The following is a 24,510-nucleotide window of genomic DNA, read 5'->3' on the forward strand; positions in this document are numbered from 1 at the left end:
CATCTCTCCTCTTCACTCTCCTCAGTGAAGGGCCGTAATAAATGCTAATATCCCTCATTATTCATGCTGTATCCTTTGGCCAGGAAGACCTTGCAAATCAATTCTGTCAGCTGCAACTAGACAGGCAAAAGGTAATCATGTTGTTTGCAGAGGAAATTAAAACAATTGGGGTTGACCTTTTCTTTGTCTCTCTTAGTCAGTTGATTTTAGACTGAATGAAGGCAGGCAGGAACAGATGCATGTTTGTAACCCAGGAAAAATGGGTTATTAAAACATTTTTTTTTTTTAATAAATTGTACCTCCTTTTTCTTACATATAAGGCATGCTGGTCTATAAAGGTCTGGTTAGAAAAGATCTTCATAGACCAGCAGCGTTAGCCACCTTATGCTATGAAAATGATCAAATGCACCAAAATAGTTCAGATGGTTTGTGGGTAGCTGACATAGCCCTGACGATTCATATTTAATATCATGATTTAAGGATAAAATATGTATTAATATATAACCAATTTATTTATTTAGGTGCTGGACACCATTTATTTTTTAACCATTTTAAAGAAATATTTGTAGTTAATTTAAATAGTTCTACATTGTTTCAAAAGAATTTTTAAAATGATAAAATTTTCTAAATTCCCATTGAAAGTTTGAGTTTGGTAAACTTTAGGCTGCAATTAATAGGTTGTTTTCACATGACTTCATTACTGCAAGCGAAATGCAGCTGGAGGGCAAGCAGTGATTTTTCTATATAGGAATCCTAATCACAAACTCAAAATTCCTATGTTTTGCGTCATTTATGGTTGCTCAAATCTATCAAACCAAGAAACCACAATGAGCTTTTATCGTTTACGTAACTTATATAGTTTTTTAACTTTGAAAGTTGTCACCTTTTGTAGCGTATCGCGTCTGCTGATAATGAAATGAATATGGATACCTGCTTACCTTTTTTGTTTTTGACTTGGTTAAATAATCACATTCTTTATGGTATCGTTAGCAGGGAAGAGAGGATGTTTTATCCCATTGTATGATCATTGGTGTTTTCACCTCAGTTTTGTAGAATTCCGTTCACAATGTTGATCTGGTTACCGTGAAAACAGTGTCACGCGCTGCTGCTTCAGCCATCATATGGTAGAAAATGTCAAAATAAAAAAAAATGTGTTCAATAAGTTGACAGAAGTCGATCCATTTCTTTGTTGGAAGGGTGTAAATGTAACTGCAGTTTTAATGTTTTCTTTGTAAATATTCACTTTCCCATATAACCACAAAGGAGAATTGAAGGGGAATTCAGCGGACAGTATTTTTTTGTATTTATTTCAACAAATGACAACCAAAATCAAACCCATAGAAGCTCGCGAACAGTTTTGAAGTGGCTGCGTGCAAGTTATACTCATTCACAAGCCGAGTGAGAGTCATACTCGCAAATGTAATGTTAATTATAAAACCAAACAAAATACAACACTTTCAAAAACACTCAGTTATGTGATTATTTTATTGAGTGATAGGCAGTGGGATCGATCAATGATATTATTAGATTTGCTATACGGCGTCAATGGCGACATTTTTCACAATCACGACAGAAAATCAAAAATACTGCCCTAACTTCACTAGCAGAAAGGCAGCGTGATATAAACAAACCAGACTAGAACTGAACGCAGCGTGACCGCAGCTTCACATTCTCTATATCAACCGCCTCAATGGCAATCAAGTCTTTCAATTCAGTATAAAAATCGTTCCTCTTCATAATATAAGGTTCGCGTCCAAAATGTGTTGTGATTTTCTGTTTATACCTTTCTAAATCAGCATAGTATGGACTTTTCTCCATCTCTTCCATTCTAATTTTCACTGCTTGCCCTCCACATTCATTTTGTATGTCACCAGAACCACGTGATTACAAACAACGTATTGATAAAAATACAGTAAAAACAGACATATTGTGAAATATTACAATTTAAAAATTATTTCAATTTAAAATGTAATTTATTTCTGTAAAAGCAGCCATTACTTCAGTGTCACATGATCATTCTAATATGCTGATTTGGTTCTCAAGAAGCATTTTTTATTACTATCAATGTTGAAAATAGTTGCTTAATAATTTTGTGAAAGCCATAATCCTTTTTCAGGATTCTGTGATGAATAGAACGGCATTTATTTTAAAAATAAATGTGCCACTTTTGATCAAGTTAACGCATCCTTGCTGAATAAAAGTATTAGAAGTATTTTTCCTTAAAAAAAAACTTTTGAATGGTAGTGTACTCTCTAATATGATTAGTATATAACAATTTTGCAAGGAAAAAAACCTCACACCAAAGGACACTGCAGCCAACGCTCGTCAACGACCCAGCACTGAGAAAATAGTGCGATTGACAACAGGATAGAGCAGGTATTTTGAGTTCAAGTGCGTGCACTCACACACACACTCACACACACACACACACACACACAGGTTTGTTTTGTTATCTTAGTGAGGACATTCCATAGGCATAATGGTTTTTATGCTGTACAAACTGTACATTCTATCCCCCTACACTACCCCTACTCCTAAACCTACCCATCACAGAAAACATTTTGCTTTTTTACATTTTTAATAAAACATTGTTTAGTATGTTTTTAAAGCTATTTTAAATGACTCATGAAATGTCCTCATAAAACATGTTTACATCGTAATACCAGTGTAATACCCATGTCATTATACAAATTTGTGTCCTCATAAATCATGAAAACAAGCACACACAACTGGCAATAGATGTTTGCATTGATGGACTCGTGTACCTGGTTTGTGTTGGTGTTTGAGGGCAGAGGGTTGGATACCATTGGTCCAAAGATGTCTAAGTCATCACTGATTGGAGCTGCACTGCTTGTTCCTGCCCCACTGCTGGAAGAGCTGGCTGTGGGTGCATCTGAGCGAGAGAGAACCAAATGTCATTACAGACAAGGGAAAAGTGTAAACCGCATTACATAGAGTAACAGTCACTGTGAATTTTTAATTGGTTTCACACCAAAGTTGGAGAAATACAGTGGCCACAAAGCCACATCAATTTGTACATATGTGATTGCATTAAATAAGAAAATATGAAACTGTGCTAAAGATTTAAGACCACTGAAAAAGCAGACTTTTCAAGGAAAATATATATCTTTTGGTAGGTTTTAAGATAAGACACTACAGGCAAATTCATTGTTTTTTCATCCACTGGTCAATTTTGAGATTTTGGGCTATCTTGCTTCTATAGCATTCTTTCATTCTTTTAGACTATTACACTGTTTGCGTCTGTAGTTTTCAATTACGATACACATCTTTAAAGGCTGAAAAGTTTTTTTCCTCATGCACTGAGCCAGTAATATCCACTTCAGTAACACAAGCACAATGTTCCAGTTTTATTCCTATTAGAGATGTGTCACGATTTTTGAATAAGTTGTTTTAATTATAGAATATCGAATAGGTCGTGCAATTATTGTCTTTAGAAAATTCCCCATGTTTTTTTCGGTGCTGATGCAGTGGTGACATGTTCATGTAACCAGATGGTGGCGCGCACTATCAATAATGCACCTAAAAGCTGTCAATCAACTCTCAGACAACAGAAGAACAACACGTTGTCTCACACGCACACTGTAGACTTGTGTGGCATATAACAGAGACGTTAAAGTTAATCTTCACATAAGTGCCATCATTCAGGCTATTCACAATATGTTATAATGCGTTTAGGCAGCCTAAAATCATTATGGCTTGTGGTAGGCTTGCTGCGAAAATTGGTGTTGCCGGTGTAGCCAGCGTTCAGGTGGTAAACACATGTAGTGATCAGCAGGCAGACATGAGGGCAGACACCCCCCATTACATCAACAGACCCCTTTATCTGCTATCATGAAAAGCACAGGACCCCAAAACTCACACCTCCAAGAGACGCAAACAAGGAAATAGATAGCAGATAAGCCTGCAAAGACAATCACCCTGACCTTTTGTGCAAAGGAAGAATGATGACATTAGCATGTCATTGAGCAGGCTTATACCATCATCATTGACCCCAGACAGGTTTTGCCGTTTGGCTTGAAGCAACAAAAGTAGTATTTTCTATACAAAAATGGACACACAGTGGACAAAAGTATACAAACTTACCTATTAAGTTATGCATTATTGCATAGGTAAAAGTTCAATATAACCCAATGATGTTTGATGTTTTCAGCACAATGCCTAGGTTAATCTGAAATTGGTTTGGAAAATGAAAATGAATTATACATAGGAAAAACCTTAAAGACATTGTTCTAAACATGAATTTTAAGCTATTCAAATGAACCTCATGCAAGAGGGGGGCCATCCAGTGGCCACCACTGACAGCATCAGCCAATCAAAACACTGGATCTGAAAGGTGCCAATTTGCATCTCCCTCCTTCTCAGGACAGATTAAAAGTCTCGGTCTCCGAGACAGAGAATGGTTCCAAGTTGGGTTGCTGCAGTTCCCTGTTCTGGTTCTAGGTTCCAGTTCTTGTTCCAGTCCCGGATCAAGGTTCCGGTCCCAAGATGTGCTAAGCTAACTCCAACTGAAGTTGCTCTCTCAAGACTCTGAAGCTCTAAAGAGAGAAACAAGGAAGTTCTGCAAGAAGTGAATTTGGGGAGTTTGAAAACTGCAACGGAGACAAGCTTAGCCCCCCATCTTCAAAACATCTTCTGCATCAACTTCAAAATCCTCTCATCAAAGATCCTCCAGATCTGCGTGTTCCAGACTGACCGGATCTGCACTGACTTCAGAATCTAAAGATCCTTCCGTCTGCATGTTCCAGAGAATAAGGATCGTCTGTACAGTAATCCGAACCTTCAAGGCTGCTTCTTCTGCATGTTCCAGGAAAAGGACCTTCTCTGTGCTCAAGGAGTTCAACGTTCACAAGTACTTCGTGTTCAAGACTGTGAAACGTATTCCAACTCCTTTCTTCCCACTGCAACATTGCTCAGCTCAACAAGTGGAAGACGTCACCCTTGGATTCAGCACGACCAGGCAGACGTAACTATCACTTACCAAACCTCTTTCTAGAGACCTTGGCATTAGTGTATATTGTCAGTATATGATTATCTAATTTGCATTAGATTTTGCATAGCTGATATCCGTTAATAACAAATAATCTCTCGGTTTATTTGTTGAATATCTTAATTTGTGTTGATGAATGAAGGTCTTACGGGTGTGGAACGAAATTAGGGTTAGTAATTAATTACAGAATTTTCATTTTTGGGTGAACTAATCCTTTAATGCAAGAAGTCCATAGTTTATGTGATTATTCTGCTATAGGACACCTGTTTCGCAGGGACCAACAGGTTATCAGTAATTTCAAAAATCTCTTAAGAAATTCAGTTTTATTTGTTCGCAAATGTGTCCAAATACTTTTCTTCCCCAAGCCGCTGGAATCAGATGTCAAAGACGCAACAGCTGTACAGACTCTTTACATAACAATTCAGATGCATCTGTGACTCATTAACTGAGCAGTGATGTCCAATGCCAGGCCAAACCTGCTTGCATGAGTCTTTGTCTCTGTAGAGAGAAATAAAAGAGTGTTCATCTGGCAGCAGCCCACACCGCCTGCTCAGCTTGCTTTTCCCGTTCCCGCTACCTATCGACTTCATCCAAGAGAGCAGGAAATCTAATCACACTCCGCACACGCCTCCGCCAACGCTGGAGAAAAAGCACCCGCTCGCCTCCGACGCCGGCCTGCCGCTCAGACGCGCTCTCTCATTCCATTAAAGTCAAAGACTCCATCAGAGCCCTGCCTGTGTTCACACGTTACAGTGCACAGAGTCAGGAGCCGCAGCCATCTCTTTATGACTGATAAAATCCATGAAAATAAAAGAGCTCAAAGTAATAAAACTGGAGCGAATAGCAATGGGTGAGGGGAAGAAGAGAGATGCAATGCTTGATGAGCTGGGGGTGTGACTGGAAGGAGAAAGGGAAGAGGAAATTAGAGAACCTACGTATAGAGATTTGCAAAAGAACGCAGCATTTGGAAAGCACTGCACTCTATTTCAAAGGTCTTTAAGTGTGCACAAACATCTGATAGGCTTTAAGAGTGCCTTTACATGCTGCCTAAATCAGTGGTTTTCATCTAGTGGTGGGTCGCAAGTCTATTCTCGTCGTGAAGAGCAGGGAAATATGATGCTAGATGCAAATAATAAGTTAATTTAACAGCCTGTGCACCCAATCAAATTACAGTATTTCGGAACAAACTCTTTAACTTGGTAGAATGTAGCCAATTTAGGCAGATGTCAACATGGAAAGGTTGAACGACACATGTTTTGACAAAAACTTCCGTAATGTCAAAGTTGCAATGTAACATCTTTTTTTCAAACATACATCCGAGTGAAACGGATGATCAAAAATTTAATAAAGTTGGGAGATGATTGGATTGGATGAAGGCAAATCGGAATGCATGCAACTGATTGTAAGAAAGTGGCATGTATATATAAAGTGGTAAATATATATATATTTTTTTAAAGGGGGGGGGACTGCTTGTTTGCAATGCATGAGTAAATAAAGAAGCGGCTGTTTGAATAAGTATACTATTTTCTTTCTTTTCAAAAAACAATGTTTGTAAAGGCTAATGTTTTATGTATTTAAAGAGCAGAGAAGAGTCTTAAGCCAGGGACACACCTAACGATTATGGCATGGTTTGAGAGGGCTAAATGATAGGAGAATCACAAAGTAGTCTAGCGTTTCACCAGAAGATTGATTTATGACATTTCAATTAAAAATTGAGGTTGAAGAAAAATTTAAGAAAAAAAAAATAAAAAATTTGTAAAAATGAAACATGGATGATGAAATAATCATTCCCAATATTGTTGAAAATAATACAGGTGCTGAGTTAAAATAACAGTAAGAGTTCCACTTAAACTGTCTCAATTTTGATTTATGCAGTCATGAATAATTCCCTTAATAAAATCCAGTTGTTAATATAATGAAAGTAATCTGATAAATATTTGATCAACAGCACTTAAGTAACAGCATCGATGGAAAGAGAGATATTTTGCTAGTCTGAACACAGTGCTGGAGCCTGTTGCTGGTATGGAAGGGTGAGGAGAGATGCTGAGGCCTTGAGCAAAAACGCATCAATAAGTAGTATGTCTCAATCTCAAGACCATCATCTCCAGCCTCTCTTCATCAGAACTGACCCCTACTGCCCCCCAGCTGAAGACGTCCATCTAAACACTGTAACCTCCTTGCCTTGGACACACATTTGCGGAAATTTATATTTTCTCACCAGCGCTCTGTCTCTCTCGCTCATAATAACGGACAACTTGGTAGCAGACCGAGATTGAGAGAGTGAGAAATATTGAATGAGAGAGAGAGAAAGTGATAAATACACAAGACAGAGCGACAAAGGAAAGCTCCAAGGCAGCAAATAGAAACTTTCATTTCCCAGAAAGTAATATAACATCAATTGTGTTTGGTCATCTGAAGGGCTTGAGCTGCTGGCCTGATCAATACCGCCAGGACTCAACTAGCACTGTTCTTCCCTGAACCTTCATCTAGATGGTAATAGCAGTCAGTGTGTCAGTCCTCTATCCTTAACACAATGTTCCTTTGGTGTACAGCACTAAGTTGTTTTGGAACGCTTCTTTTAGTACTCGCTGAACTAGGAAACATAGACGAGGCCATTTTAAATGTTACAAGATACTATTTTGTCTAAATAAATAAAAAATTAAACACCAAGAACTGAGACCAATCATTTGAAATGCATCAAGAACTCTGTAGGGTTGATTTGTGTGTAAAAAATCTCATTAAGTGTAAAAAGTTGCGCTTCCATTCCGCTACCTCCCTCCTATTGAATTTTTTTGGCTTAAAATGGCCTTGAAGTCTCTTTTTGTTCCAGCCTATCTTACTGTAGATGTATCAGATTCCCTGATCGGCAATGAGATGAGTAATTAATTATTCATGTCTTACCAAGGCCTAACAGGTCGATGGCGGGCTCTGCACTCTGCTTAGGACTGAGTCTGGAGTCTGTCTGGTTGTCCTCTCTTTTCTAGGATGGAACAAGACAAAAAAAAGAGAGAGAGAGATAAAAGAGTGTTATTGAGGAGCTTTTTTGGGATCACAAATCTGAATGCAAGCATCACTGTAACAGGCCACCAGTTGTTGTTCTGATTCGAATGATGTTCTTCACCAAAAACAGCCTTCAAATGCTATGTATACACAGCTTCCGTGTTTTATCTTTGGTAGTCGGGCACTTGACGGCTCTGAACATCTTGCACTGCAAATTGTGTGAATAGATAATGCAATGCAGTGCCAAAATAGCTTGCTCGCTCTATTTGTTCGTCTGCTGACTGATGCCCGGCTGCACCTCACAGGTGCTGACCGACCATACCAATTTTAAGATGCAGTTCAAAGGCGCTCTTGAGGCCTGTGATTTGTGATGGACAGAAAGAAGCAACACGGGCTGAGAAGCGAAGCGTAATCCGGTCTGAACGGCCGATCGATGGGCGCTGGGTTAAATCCTGGATCAAAGCCAGAAAGAGGCCTTTTAAAACCCCATTCTACACAAAAACACACTCACATATATACACAAACACACAAGTAAATTCAAGAGGACAACACTGTGTTGCACTTTTCTTGAGAGGGAGGCAAAAGACTGGGAAGACAAAAGGTAACAAGAGGGCAAGACACGTCGGAAACCAACACAAACCGAGCAAAACTGCACTGTCAAATCTGAATAAAATCACCAGTGTCTGACATCTGCCTTATTAGCACAATAAAAGAGAATGATAAATGCGAATTTGTCTAGATGTGTCACTTAACATCATCATTGCGCAATTGTTCTTGGCAAAAGATTGGATTTGAGCGATTGAAAAACGGGACAGAACTGACACAAGCACTCTAATGAGCATCTGCAGGCTCGGGTTTGTGGTGAAGTGTCAAGCCAGGTGCATCTTGGGTAGAGGATTAAATGGGAAAAAGAAAATTCGTTGCTGCTCTCCAGTGAGCCTGAGACTCAGGTCCATTCAAGTGTGGGGTAAAAAACAAAACAAAAGTTGCTTAATGATTTTTTTTTTTTACGATTCCAAAGCAGTCAAATGCAGCTTCGGGTGAGAAATTACATTGAACGTTCATAATTTTACAAGCTCGCGAATTAAAAAAAGCTATCAGAAGGATGTTTTATACATCACTGGGCCCTAAGCTCTTGAGAAAAGGATGGAAATTGAATTAAATTGAATTGAATCTTAATCTTTTAGTGGTGAAAAGCCTCTCCAGCCTTGCATGTCAGCTTTTGTGTACAAAGCCAAGTCTTTCACTTGTGACCTTTTTTATTGTAGTATACAGAGGCAGAGACACACATGGGCAGGAAGGTGAGCTACAGCTGCCCTTCACAAATAAAATGATGCACAACTTTTATTCACTTCTATGATTGAAATCCGTAATCTTAAAATGGTAGGCTTTGGTTGAATTATGTATGAATTGGGGGCTTAGGTGCTCTGCTATTTGTTGACTTTGACACACGCACACTTTGAAGACGACTTCGAAGATGAAATCCTGAAAGAATGTATTCGTGCTTTAGATGATGGAAACACGACAGCCTGAGACAAACAAACAATATACACATTCACAAGACAAACTGAAATATGAAAGGCATATGGCACACAATCACACACTGTAAAACAGGGATACTCAACTTTGGGAAGATCAGAGGTCACACAGCAAGGGTCGCTCTCAATTTAAATTAAACTTTATATTAATGGAGGTGAGCAGACCAAAAATGAGTGTTTAAATTATTAACTAAAACTATTAACATTTTTGTTAAAGGGTTAAGGGTTTTCTGCTTAAGGGTTAACATAAGCAGAAGCTCAACCTAACCTGAATAATGCACAACAACAAACCTCTTCCGGAAGCGCGAACATTTTGCGTAACCAATGAGGTTCATTCTCGTGTGTTACGCAGAACGTTTGAGCTTTCAAAAGAGGTTTGTTCCTGTGCATCATTCAGGTTTGGTTGAGCTTCTGTTTATGTTGGCTGATACATGCGAGTAAAAGTCTAAATCAAATCTGTTCATCATAACAAGTGATCAATTCTCTTCAGAAAATGTTGACTAAACGGCTCGAATAGATTAGTTTTCCTATCTCTTTATGAACTTTTTGAAGCGTTAAAGTGGTCAATGCAAAGGCAGTCTATGGAAGGAAATCTGACAGCATTGTCATCAAAAAGATCTTCATTTGTCTTCCAAAGATGAATGAAAGTCTTACGGGCGTTTAACATTTTCATTTTGGGGTGAACTAACCCTTTAATTTTGATTGAAGCCCTGAAATTACTAACTGGAAATATATAAAAATATATTAAACCTAATTAGTAATATTAAAGGTGCCCTTGAAATTCTTTTTAAAAGATAATATAATATAAGTCTAAGGTGTCCCCTGAATGTGTCTGAAGTTTCAGCTCAAAATACCCCATAGATTGTTTTTAATTCATTTTTTTAACTGCCTATTTTGGGGCATCATTAACTATGCACCGATATATAGGTTGCGGCCCCTTTAATTCTCGTGCTCCCCCGCCCCCGGAGCTCGCGCTTGCACTGCAAGTTTAAAAATGAAAATAGCGACGGCTCTCTCGTCTCTGTGAATACAGTGAGAAACGATGGTAACTTTAAACACATTTAACAGTACATTAGCAACATGTTAACAAAACATTTAGAAAGACAATTTACAAATATCACTAAAAATATCATGTAATCATGGATCATGTCAGTTATTATTGCTCCGTCTGCCATTTTTTGCTATTGTTCTTGCTTGCTTACCTAGTCTGATGATTCAGCTGTGCACATCCAGACGTTAATACTGGCTGCCCTTGTCTAATGGCTTGAACATGGGCTGGCATATGCAAATATTGGGGGCGTACACCCCGACTGTTACGTAACAGTTGGTGTTATGTTGAGATTTGCCTGTTCTTCGGAGGTCTTTTAAACAAATGAGATTTATATAAGAAGGAGGAAACAATGGAGTTTGAAACTCAGTGTATGTCTTTTCCATGTACTGAACTCTTGTTATTCAACTATGCCAATATAAATTCAATATTTAATTCTAGGGTACCGTTAAGCACAAAACAAAATAGCTAAAAATGGAAAAAAAAATTAATTTAAACTAAAAATATATAAAAAATAAATTTGAAAATACAAATAATATTAAAACACTGCTGACCGATTTGAAGAGTAGTCTATCGTTTTATTGTTCTTTTTTTTTTCTCCATGCTATGCTTTTTATTTATAGATATCTAATCTATACACCTGGCTTTCTCCTCCACACCTCTTTCAGTGCATCTCATCCTCTCTCAGCCCTTCCTCACTGCCTCCATCACTCTTTCGAAAGTCGTTCAGTGAACGGGTGTGAAATTGCTTGAACTGTGGCGTTGTGTCTCTGGGGCCTCTCCAATCAAGGTCATTTCTAATTCATGAATACTTCCCTTTGATGGAAGAATAATTCCATTTGGGTCACATTCCCTCACACTCGATGCACCCGCGCCATGCAAACAGGATCAGAGGGAGATGCTCATGTGCGCTCAGGCAGTATGAACAGGGCCACTCATTCTCTACTTCTGGACTGATGAAAAATCTGAACGCACTCGGCTGGGCACTCACAACTTCATGCATTACAGCTATGAATATTGGAGAGGGAGATACAAGTATTCGTATTGATTAATGGACTGTTACGTTATTTTTCTAGGTGTTCAAAGACCAAGAAATGATGTAGTTTTTTTATGAATAATGCAGACAAGTGTATTACAAGACATCACATACAATATTCAAAGATAATCTGTGGGTTAAATAAAAACAACATTTACCAGAACCATAGTTTCTGCCATAACACCAGTTACTACAGTTATTGTTTCTACAATACAACTGAAAACTTTGTTTTATTCATGACCGAAACAAACATTAAAAGAAAGAAAACAATTATTCGTTTATAGTTTACAGTAGTTATAAATACAGTGCTTGGCGTGAATGAGTACACCCCCTTTGAAAAGTAACATTTTAAACAATAGTTGCGTCCCAAATGACACACTATACACTATGCACTTATACACTATGTATTTGTGCACTATGCACTCATCCATGTAGTGTGTGAATTGTATAAGGTTATTTTGTCATTTAACAACGGAGTCCGATCCTCCCTTCCCCTCCTCTACGTAACTAAAGCTGCAACAGTTGAGTGCACGAAGTGTCCAACATTCCACACTTCGTTTTTTTCCGTTAATTTAGTGCATCATCCGGGTATTTAAAGTGTACTTTTTCTTTTTGGAATTTTCAGTGTGAACACACTACTCGCACTATTTATACTTAAAAACGTCATAGAATAGTGCATAAGTACGCGAATTGGGACGCACCTTATATCTCAATGAACACAAAAACAATTTCCAAAATGTTGACAAGACTACTAATATAACATCTGTTTAACTTAAAACATGAAAGTAAGGTTAATAATATAACTTAGAGAACAAAATGTTCAGTTTTACTCAAATTAGGGTGATGCAAAATGAGTACACCCCACTGAAAGTCTCTGGAGCAAAGCTAAATTTTAGACTACAAATGTCTAATTTAACAAGAATTCAACCACAGGTAAGTCTAATTATTCATTACACAGGTGTCAAGCAGACAGTTGACTATAAAAGGGTGTTAAAACCCCTTCCCATTTCATGCTGTCAGCAATGGCACCACAGGGAAGAGAAATGTCTCAAGACCTGAGAAAGAATATAATTTCTTTACACCAGAAAGGTGAAGACTACAAGAAGATCAGCAAAGCTTTACTTATCAGTGAGAATACTGTTGCAAAAGTGGTACAAACATTTTAAAAAGATGGAACTGCAACCATCTCACAGAGACGTCTAGGTCATCCACGGAAGTTAACACCTCGGGCCCATGGTGACAAAGATGAAGACTACTGGGACTCTATACTCTGGAGTGATGAGACCAAGATAAATGTTTTTTGGAACTGATGGCTTCAAAACTGTATGGCATCACAAAGTTGAGGAATACAAAGAAAAATTTTGTGTCTACAGGGAAACATGGTGGTGGCAGTGTCCTTATGTGGGGTTGCATGAGTGCTGCTGGGGTCGGGGAGCTGCATTTCATTGATGGCATCATGAATTCACAGATGTACTGGTCTATACTGAAAGAGAAGATGCTACAATCACTCCGTGCCCTTGGTCGTTGTGCACTTTTCCAACATGACAATGATCCTAAACACACATCTAAGGCCACTGTTGGATTTCTGAAAAAGAACAGGGTGAAAGTGATTCAGTGGCTCCTGATCTGAACCCAATCGAACACCTATGGGGAATTCTGAAGAGACAAGTTGAGCATCACTCTCCATCCTCTCTAAAAGAGGACATTCTTGAAGAATGGAAAAAGACAGATGTTGCAAAATGTCGCCAACTTGTTCATTCCATGCCTAGAAGACTTGTTACTGTCATTAAAAATCATGGAGGCCATACAAAGTACTAGATGTAGTAGTTTTTGTTGTGGGGTGTACTCATTTTTGCATCACCCTAATTTGAGTAAAACTGAAAAAATGTGTAATCTAAGTTATATTATTAACCTTACTTTCATGTTATAAGTTAAACAGATGTTATATTAAGTTTAGTTTTGTCAACATTTTGAAAATAGTTTTTGTGTTCACTGAGATATTGTAAATGTTACTTTTCAAAGGGGGTGTACTCATTTACACTGAGCACTGTACATACTACTAACAGACTTAGCTATTATGAATAGCTATTAATAGAAACTATGGTTTAAAAGGTACAATGTTATAAGGGACCCAACAAAGTGGACAAGACAAAACAACACAGCACAACATACTGTAAACAAACACAAAATACCTACATAGCGTTTTCTTGTCTGTGAAATAAAAAAGAAAACATATTAAATGACAAACTCTAGATTACAAATGAATAGAAGATAAGATAAGATAAAATAAATGTGGGAAGGATGGGATCTGGCATCTTGAGGAGGAACAGAAGAGATGTTCTGCTCTACTTCTGCAGGCCAGAATTAATAATAGTGGAAGCTCTCTGCTGAAAGTACAGTGTGTTCTAGAGCTTATGAGTGGGCACATGCCACTTCCTGTAGCACAGTCCCTTTACACACTCACAGACCGGGACAAAGGCCTCACTTCACAGAAGCCAGAGCAGAGGTATTAATTATTTGTGAAACCACAGTGAGAAACAGAAAGACAGGCGAGAAGTGCTTTGAAGGCTTGTTAGACCAGTTCCCGTTGGCACAAACACTAACAAATAAAAAGACTGCCAACTAATATAATGCAAACCTATTTAATATTTTACAACAATTAGTGCCAAACTTCTAATCTGACCGTCCAAGCAGCGTTATGGGCTTTAGTCGCCAAACACTAAAGGTGGATGTAATAAATTAAACCCCTGTTACAAAACATGATAAGCAGTCAAACTCATTCAGTTTCCAGTAATTAAAACAGCACAAACCGCAGCCAGTGGTTAATGGAAGCGTGGCAACATCTGCCAGCGGAAGCACAGAATGTAGAGACGGAGGCTTGTGCCGTGGGGGGAGAGAGCAGGACTCGGTTATCATTTAATATGCTTATCTTTAATTATAGTTCATCACTGTGCTTATCGGGGATCTAAACTGGGGTGGCCTGAGGAGTCTTCAGCTCGTAATCAGCACAGGCACTTACACCACTGATTACTTTATTCCAATTCCTCTTTAATCAGCTGTTAATCCACATGCTTTCTTTTAGAGTCCATACTTCCTGTGGCACAAGGGCAGCATTGCAGCTTGATGCAGCCGTAGTTCGAAAACTCAGAAATACGGGACAAATGACAGACTAATTGACAGGCCCAGATGGAACCTGGGGAGAATTTTTGTGCTCTGAAGAGATTTCTCAGAACAGATGTTTTAAAAAAACAACATTTTTTTTTTTTAAACAGCTAAGTGCACATACACAGTTTTATGTTGTTTGTATTCTCACTAAAATATATCCTTTCATATATAATTTCATACATCTGTCATTTTAATTAATAAAAAAATAACTTTCAAATAACATTTTTGCCATCTGATTTTAAGCAATTTAAGGCAAACAGACCACAACATACTAGGACTGGATTATTTGATCACATTTTTCTTAATTTTTTCTTCTAAAAATAATGTCAGTCCACTGTTAATATCTTATTTCGTCATAAACATTCAAAAGTCATATAGAAATTAACACTTTCATTTAGCAAGTACGCAATAAATTGCTGAAAAGTGAAATTTTATAACACGTTTTAAGACATTTATACTGTTACTAATGTTAAGTTCTTTTGAACTTTCTTTCTTTTCAAAGTATCCTGAAAAAAAAAAAAAGTGTCATGGCTTCCACAAAAATATTAAGCAGTGAAAAGGAAATGTTTGAGCACCAAATCTTCATATTAGTCTGATTCCTGAAGGTTCATGAGACACTGAAGACTGAAGTAATGGCTGCTGAAAACTCAGTTTCAATGACAAAATTAACACTGGCTGAAAGCATATTAAGACTGGCCAAAATATTTCATAAACAAATTCATAAAGGGTAGGGAATGTGTAGAATTTTGTGAATGACTAGCATTACAATTCAGCTTAAATCTGTGAGCCTGCTGATGGCCTGAAGGGATGATGAGAGATGAGGGGAGAAAGATGAAAACAGAGCTTGTTTATATGCTGTAAGCCCATGCAATGTATTGCATGCATATGTATGGATGTGAGTGTGTGTGTTTTCAAACATTTCACAGTAAACATGGCCACTGTAATCTGTATTATGTATGTGCTGGGTAGTGGGCATTTTCCAGTCGCAAGCCTTTGTTAGCATTAGACGGGATGGACAGGCATGAAAATTCAACAGATCAACAAAAGATGTGTGGGGAGGGAGAGGGAACGCTGGTGCGAGGGCTCACTTCTGTGAATGATGCACTGCAGGGGGCTCTGGACCAAGCTTCTGGCCCGTCACAAACTGTCAACACACATCACACTGAGGAGACTCCGGCACACTGATACTTCCATGCCTGCCTGCTTGCATGCATACACACACACGCACCGTGCGCTTCCCTAGACACTGCTTTTGTGAAGGCTAAGGAAACCAACTTTGAGGGGTCAAAAACCTCAGTTGCCAGACATTTTTTTTTTTTTTTTTTTTTTTTTTAAATGGTAGCTGCACTTAATTCATTTGACAGTCAAGCAAAAGCGTAGCAGGAATTGCAAGGTGGTGGCGAAAAGTAATGTTGCACAAACATTCTACAGCAGATGTTGCATTAATTATATTGTACATTTTCTGTTATTTAATGAAGTTTAAAAACATTGACAGACAATTAAATCTGCTTTCAGCTATTATAAAATAAATATAAAAAAATAAGTCTATTGCATTTCCCTATTTTAGAAAAAAAAAAAAAAAAAATCCCACAGTAAAAGGAAGCCAATAGGGGTTAGAATTGAAGAAAATGGATACAAAAATAGATGTGAGTGAGGATTTGTCGAGAAAAATGATACATTCCTAGACAAATTCATGAAATATTGTTATTGTTATAGCAAAACCTCAGTGACTTGTCTTTTTCTGTCTATTTGAAGAGCAAAATATAAAGGAAAAAGCCAAAAACTTACAACACTGCACTTAGAAAAGCTAAAAGAGCTGTTTCCACAAAGGGTCTTGTGATATTAACAGCAAAAACTGACTTCTAAATAAGTTTAATTAGCCTGTTTTGTTTTCCAGTAAAAAATCTTGTAACAAGATTTACTTGAGAAGCAACACTGAATAAGATTAAAAAATGTATCTTTAAGAAGTGTATTTTGTCTTTTTTAACTTGCTTATAACTTCAAACTAGTGAAAAAAAATCTATCAGTGCAGAAAAACAAAATACACTTGAAAAAAAGATACATTCACTAAAAGCAAGTCTTAATTTCTTATGCAGTTTTGCTTTACAAGCAAATACATCTTGTTTTAGGGATGTATATATATTTAAACTGAAAATTACAACAGACATACTTTAATTTTTTGTAGTAAATGTCACATTAAAAATGCCAAGCAAATATTTTACTGAACATTGTAACTTGAAATAGAGGGAGAACTATGATTACAATTTGACTTTTCAAATCAATTGTGATCAAAATAATAAAGACAGATTTACAGAACTGTTTGACTTTAATTCTTTCTATCTTCATGAACTTCCACTATAGCCTATATTTTATGATGTTTAGGTCATTATAGACCAAATAAATGATACAGGCTTAAATTATAACTAGTATGGAACAGCTGAATTTTCAGAAGCCATTACTTCAGTTTTCGGTGTCACAAATCATTCTAAAATGTTTGGAAAGAAACATTTCTTATTATCAATGTTGAAACCTGTGCTATTTAATATTATTGTAGAAACCATCACACAGATTTTTTTTTTTTCAAAAGAACAGCATCTTATTGACCCCAAACCTTCGAACGGTAGAGTACGTGATAGCTGGGTAAAATAGAAGGTTAACCTCACAGATGAAAGTGTGAGTTGTGAATGCACAGGCTAGGACTTGTCATTTTTAATTATTGAAAATATTCATATTGGGTATATCAAGAACAAATGTGCACATATAAATGGAATGCCATACATCTATATCATTTTCAGGAAAATGAAAATAACAACGGAGCATGACGGAACATTTACAACCCAGTTTCATCAAAGTGACGGATGATGATTATTTGCAGCGCATCCTCTGAATTGCAGGTGTGTGTGTTATCATGGCCCTCCTGCTGTGTGATCTCATTCTCTAAAGGTTGCCTGCACCCTCATCTTTCCAGAACCCCCCCCATCCTCACTCTATCCCTCACCTTTTATCTTGACATCACTCTGGCCTGTATATCAGCTAATGTGAATTCTGAGTGGATGGGCTGAGATGTTGAGGTTAATGATGATGCCCTCACTGCAGTATATACGAAGCTCAACGAGGACTGTCTGAAACCCCAGAGCCACTTCACTCGCACCTCAAGCCTCAAGTCAATACGGTGGTTAGGCCTCAATCTCGGTAGGGACACGCACATACACACAGGGTGGGAGTTACAGTCTCTCCACTCCAGGCTTCTAACCACACAGTCATTTTCACGCCTACTGGATCCTCACGCTTTCCAAATTGTTTTTGCAAAGGTCAAATGCAATGTTCAGCTTGCAGGGTCTGACGGTGTAAATGGGGAAGATGGGGGGGGGCCAACCCTTCGGCCACAGATGAGAAAAGACTGAAGGGGTGCTATGAAAACAGTTTTCCTTTCTCCTTTCTGTTTTTTTCCCCAACTCCCACACAATGAAACAATGCCACACATAATCAAAGCACCCATAACTTCTCAGTAAGTTCATTAATAATAAAAGAAACATAAACCACCGGGCAGCAAATTACACTTTTACAGTCTCATATACAACCTGGATCCATAGTTATGTCGTGCACAGCCGCACATAGAGGTCTCGAACTCGTAGAGGTGTCCAAATAAACAGTGAGAAATGCATAAACTGAGTTTAATAGCAATTCTGAAGGTGAAGTGTGTGATTTCTGTGCCACCAGAGTCACCAAACAGAACTGTAAAGAAATTGTGTTGATTGACTATGCACTTACTTTGTTCATATTGTATTGCAAAACACTTTTGCAGCTATTAAGATGGGATACAGGTTTGGTGGTATGGGGTGGTTTAAGGGTTGCTTAAGGGGTAAGGGAAGGCTCAAAAATGTAATTATAGATGTAATTACAGAAATTAATTACAGCTCTAATTCCATGCAGGTATCTTTTAAGATTTCGAAATGTACACACATTCTTACTATATAGGACATACTTCTTTATAGTGGATTTTAAGGCACAATATGTAATATTTATCCAAAAGGCTAGTATTATATATTTTGTTCAGTTGAGTACTTACAACATCCCAAATGTTTCCAACTATTTGTAAATTGTGAGAAAATTGCGATTTTAACCAAGAATATTGGACGTGTCCGGGAGTCATACCCGCGTTACCCTCGGTTTCCGGTTTTACTTTGTAGAAACCATTGAAACACCAAAGATGCTTTAATATATTACGTGTTTTATTAGACAAGGGAACAAATGTTTGGATACATTTATAGACAGAAAACGAATTATTGTTATATAGCTCAGCACGTTTAATCTTACTGTTTAAATCTAGTTCTCTTGATTTTCCGAGAGTACCATGATTTTACCATGCCTCAGAGAAAAACACCATTTTGTAGAGTAGCTAACATAGCATAATCAGATGCAGCTTTATTTTTTGGTAACAGTAATACAGCATTTTCTCCATCATACAACACATTTTAAAATTAATTGCATGCCATTTATCAACACAAGCTACCCAGCATTTATTAATATGATACTCTAATATCGATCTAGCTTAAAAATAAAAATTCGAAAAATAAAAATACTAGTAAAATTCAAATATGTTGCTTTGCTGGCCATAAATGCAGTGAATCCATGATAAACCCTAAGCACTAAAACTCGCAGTTATAACTAAATGCACCAGGTGGCGCTGTGGAGCATGTTTAACAAGTTTATTTTATTTGATCGTCACATAATGTTGTCGTCTGCCTCGCAAAGGTTGGAATTACTTAGATGAAGTTATAATAATATCAACACCATAATGAGAAAGCACATGAACTCTAAATACCCGTCGAGTGAGGAAAGACAGCTGTCCATCACTGCATTCATGACAGGTAAGCGCAGCTGTAAGTTATCCCCGAGTGAGCAAAGATGATCACTTATCTGATAGCAAAATTATTTTGAGACACATGCTTCCTTTAAGTTTCGTTGAGGGAGATATATTTACGAACAGAAAACAAAGTGCTACTGTTAGAAACGTATTGGATATTATTGTTTTTCTCAACATGAACATGTGAAACAATATAAACACGATAACCATATACTGACTCGAGTGTATTATGTACGTTTTGTACAATAACTGGCGCTGTCTGCTTTATTAGTATTTTTCCCGCTTGCGCTGCTAGAGATTAAATGCTTTTGTTCTTAATATTTTCTGTTTACACATATTGTTTAATACTTTGAACTAAAAGAAAACTTTAAGATATCATGTAAGCTTGTTGTGTATATTTCCTAATTGTAAGCTTGTTCAAAAATGGTTACAAATTATTGATGAATATAAAACAATAACGTCTTTCACGTTTAACCTCATTTAAATAAACGAATATTCAAATATTCGTTTTTTACGAGACAAAATATTCGAATACAATATTTTGGAAAAATTCAGAATGAAAACAAATTTAATCTAAATCAAACAGAGTGGATGGGAATCTGAATTGAAATCAAATCGGAAAACGCGTATCGATACCCAGCTCTAGCCAGAAGTTGACATGTCAGATGTCTCAAACAAATACAACAACACTTTAACGCTCTCTAGGAAGTCAACATACAAATGACTTATATCAGTCTCTGCACATTTAACAAGGACAGGAGAAAGCATTTCAACATTAAAAGAAAAACATTTAATTTATGCAAAAAAACTAAACATTCTTGGCACAAATTTCACATTAGGCCATTGGGTCAGGAGGGGAAGAGATTTCATCAGGCATAGCCGGTGTTATGGGAGATGACCCTATTCTAGGGTCTGCTGTGGCGCAGACAGGCAGGCCACAGGCCCAGAGATCAATGCAAAACACGTTTAAGGACGCTGTCAGACTTTGTAAAAGATGGCTTATTAAAAGAGAGAAATGGTGGGAGATAGCGGAGATACAATTAAAAGAAAAAAGCCTCTTAGAAGTTCCTTGTTTGCTTTCAGAAGAGGCGTTCCATCTACTCGCCACTTTCAGATGCATTTTTTGATGCACTTTCCTCTGACTGTTCTCCAAAACTCATTTGCTCTTGCCACATCAAAGAAATCGGGCATAAGGCGGCATTAATAGATTTGAATGCAAGTTTTATTTTGTTCTTAATAAAAATACAACTAATCTCACTTTGCATAAAGTAATTGGATTTGCCGTTTTCACAGGTCTCGGTTCATGACACTCAGAAGGGGGTCTTTTCTGACAAAAACAAGTATTGTAACTACAGCAACATGCTTTTATGTTTGTGTTCAGATGTATTCAAATATGGCCAAACAACATCCAAGGCAGGTTTCTGAGATCTTATCTTTCTCAGCCTCACACAAACAGATGCATAAAGGCAACAGCCACCATCAACCGACCTTCCGCCGGCAATAAACTTTTAATTAAGACTTTTCATAAATGCTTATCTTCATCATGAAGAACTCCATAGGGCTTGAGAAATCCTAGCCCTCATTTCCTCAACCGAATGCCTAAAAGCTGCCGCAGATCTAATTATGATTCCCACCTAGCGCCTTCGTGCTTTCGTTACTCTGAAACTTCGCTAATATTCCGCCTCCAGTGGAAGGTTTAGAAATGAGGCTTCAAACCCACCAGGACAAAATGTTCTTTTATGACATTTTTGTGCTTCGGTTCTGCATCCGACACCTTTAATGAAGATGGTGACTGTTTAAGTGGACACTAGTGGATTTTGTGTGAGTTCTCATATGTGTAAAAATGCAAATGAATGCAACACAAATGCATCATACAAAAACACATTTTAGACAGAGTAAGCCGTTTGGGCTCCCTCGATGCCGATATATATGCCTGGAAACAGTCTCAGCTAATTCGCAGCTCTCCCGCTGCTCCAAATTCAGGCAATATTGATCAGACTCCCTGCGGCACTGCTATCGATCGGCTGTTTGCAGGTTTGTGTGTGCATGCGATTGCGTGTGGTGTGAAACTAAACTGGGTCCCTGCAGGGTGACTGAGCGTATGGTGGGGGAGGGAGATGTCTAGTTAAGGTGAAGAGTGTTGTTTGTCAGAGGACGCTGCTCATTTAGGGCGCCCTTCACTCTCTCGCTCTCGTACACGAGGCTCTTGTCGCATTAAGGTTGCCAGCGGTGGGGGCTGGAGGCAGATGTGTTGTTGAAAGGCGGAGGTAGAGATGAAGGCGGTGCTGGGGGAAAGAGCCGTTTTAACACTATATTACAGGCCGTAGTGAGCAGCTTCTGGTTAAAGATGCTAAAGAGGATGTTTTGTTTTATACATTTTTGCAATATTACTTGAAACTGTCTTTAACTGATAAAAGACTATTTATTAGGTGCACTGAAAGGAATAATATTAATATACATCATCTGTGCACGAGGTAGGGCCTTAAAAACATCAGCCAATCAGATTGGCCCTCTGGCTTGTCAATCACTGCCATGATGTTCCTTGTGAGAGACGAGCGCGGCTGCGCGCTCCAGTAACTTTCCACACTCCACAGGCGCTGCATGCAATGTTTTTGCCAGGAGACAGGAGTAACAACTGCAGATTATGAGTTACCTGCGGTGAGTCCGACATAATGAATCCACTAACACGACACAGCGAATGCCGGTGGTAAACACTCGTGTTCGAATACTCGTGCATGAGTTTTTTTGGGAGGCGTTCCTTTGAAATGAGCTGTGAAGGAAGGGGGTCTTCTTACGCATGCGCGCATTTAAAAATCCAAACAGTCTTTGGATTCTCAGTCGACGGAAAAATCCTCTCTATCACCTTTAAGTCTTCTGTGCATCAAGTATGCCAGTGTGGTAGTTAAAGGAATAGTTGAACCCCCCCAAAAAAATGAAAATTCTGTCATCATTTATTCACCCTCATGTTGTTCCAAACCTACACTGGAACTTCAGGTGGAACACAAAAGATATTTTGAAATATCGTTCCAAACTTAAATTTTTTTTTCCCCTCTTTTGTAACACAAATGTCTCATATTTTTGTCTATAGAATTAAAGTCAGTGGGGTCTAATGTTTTGACGAGGGTGTATAAATGATCTAAAGAACGTACATTTCTCAATTTTATTGGGAGAACTATCCCTTTAAGAAGAAAATGTCAATTTATGCAAATGTGAATTATGTTAAGTAACATATTCAACTAAACTAAATAATTACTATAAAAATAGTATTTTGGTAGAAAGTTTAAGTGTAAGGAAATGGATTGTTACCACAAAAAACTGCAAAATCTTGTATTAGTGATATTTCAGATAAAACCACCCCTTGAAAACAGTTTTTTTTTTTTTTCAGGATTATTTGATGAATAGAAAGTTCAAAAGAACAGATCTGAAATATAAAGCTTTAGCAACATTATAAATGTCTATACTGTCACTTTTGATCAAAAAAAAAACTCTTACTGAAAGGTAGTGATAATGTTACAAAAGCTTTCTATTCCAGATAAATGCTGTTCTTTTGAACTTTCTATTCATCAAATAATCCTGAAAAAAAATGTACACAACTGTTTTCAACATTGATAATAATCATAAATGTTTCTTGAGAAGAAATCAGCATATTAGAATGATTTCTGGAGGATCATGTGACACTGAAGACTATAATATAATAAAAACAATAAAAAATCTTAAATCAAAAACTTTTGACCGGTAGTGTATCTAATTGGAATCTGATCTAAATTTTTGACTGTCCACATCATGTATCGCAACTGTTCAGATCAGATTTGTGTGTCCCATGCTGCTCTTTCGTTTTCCGGAATATCTGCATTGGTTTCTACGGCAATGACATTGGGTTGGTAGGCACACACCAAAAACAACAAACAACACTGCAACATGGAGGGGTTTGCAATACAGATATTGTCTTATTTACAACATGACAATGTATAGCCACTGTGCGTAGGATTTCAAACCACTTATGAAATGTGGCTCGAAACGGATTTAAAAAAAATAAATAAATAAATAATAATAATGATAAATAAAAAAAATTTTAAACGGATATGCACAAAAATCGGATTTGGACTGACAGTGTGAACAGTCTTTCAGACAGGTAAAAACCTAATTAAATGTGGTTGATCGCTTTAGATTTTGGTCAGATGGTCTCTATAAATGGGCAGCTCTTGGCCAGAATAAGCTGCAATATGGACCACGCAAGACTCAGACACAAATGCATTGATACTCAAAGAGTGGTGAACGAAACAAGTTCTGTTCACAGAAACTAAATATTGAATATAAGACTAATGTCATTTTTCACAAATTTCAAATTCAGTTCAGGTTTAAACAAAAACAGCCTACATTGTCTAAAACGAATCAAGAAAATGAAGACAGGCCTTTCATAGCCTCATATCTCAGCTGTGGTATGGCTTTGTATGGTGTTATCTTGAGTTCTGTGTTATCATGTCTTCTTCTGATTTATGCTCCTGCAATACGCAGCGCACAGCGTGTGCTGACAAGCTCTGATCTATACGTTTACTGGCTCACACGTAGCTTGTTGACTAATATGGTACACTCCTTTCCAAGTCACACACTTGCCGCAGCCTCACCGGCAACACACACACCAGGGATGTAAAGTACTAGAGCAGTGGTTCTCAACACTGGTCCTGTCTCTCTTATTTAACACACCCATTTGAGGTCTTGGAGTCTTTACTAATGAGCTGATGAGTTGAATCAGGTGTGTTTGATTAGAGAAACATCTCAGGGGCCATTTACATGACACCGCTTTCAACTTTGATCTTAGATCATCTGAACTTGGTTTTTTGCCCATCC

The 24,510-nt window shown here is 37.7% G+C and overlaps 1 protein-coding gene across 9 annotated transcripts in view; it reads right to left on the minus strand.

Annotated features, from left to right (window-relative positions):
- smap1 (small ArfGAP 1) overlaps nucleotides 1-24,510 on the minus strand; it is a 141,111-nt gene that overhangs the window by 34,238 nt on the left and 82,363 nt on the right. For 5 of the 9 annotated variants that reach the window (XM_067386349.1, XM_067386348.1, XM_067386353.1 and 2 more), the window contains 2 exons: nucleotides 7,910-7,988; nucleotides 2,766-2,893 (listed from right to left, as the gene is read on the minus strand). In XM_067386349.1, the coding sequence (XP_067242450.1) occupies nucleotides 2,766-2,893; nucleotides 7,910-7,988 (207 nt within the window). Of the gene's footprint in view, nucleotides 1-2,765; nucleotides 2,894-7,909; nucleotides 7,989-13,826; nucleotides 13,842-24,510 lie in introns of all 9 variants that reach the window. The other 4 variants (XM_067386347.1, XM_067386346.1, XM_067386351.1 and 1 more) reach the window with 1 other exon arrangement.

The sequence above is a fragment of the Chanodichthys erythropterus genome, chromosome 5 (assembly GCF_024489055.1).
Source record: "Chanodichthys erythropterus isolate Z2021 chromosome 5, ASM2448905v1, whole genome shotgun sequence".
NCBI lineage: Eukaryota > Metazoa > Chordata > Actinopteri > Cypriniformes > Xenocyprididae > Chanodichthys > Chanodichthys erythropterus.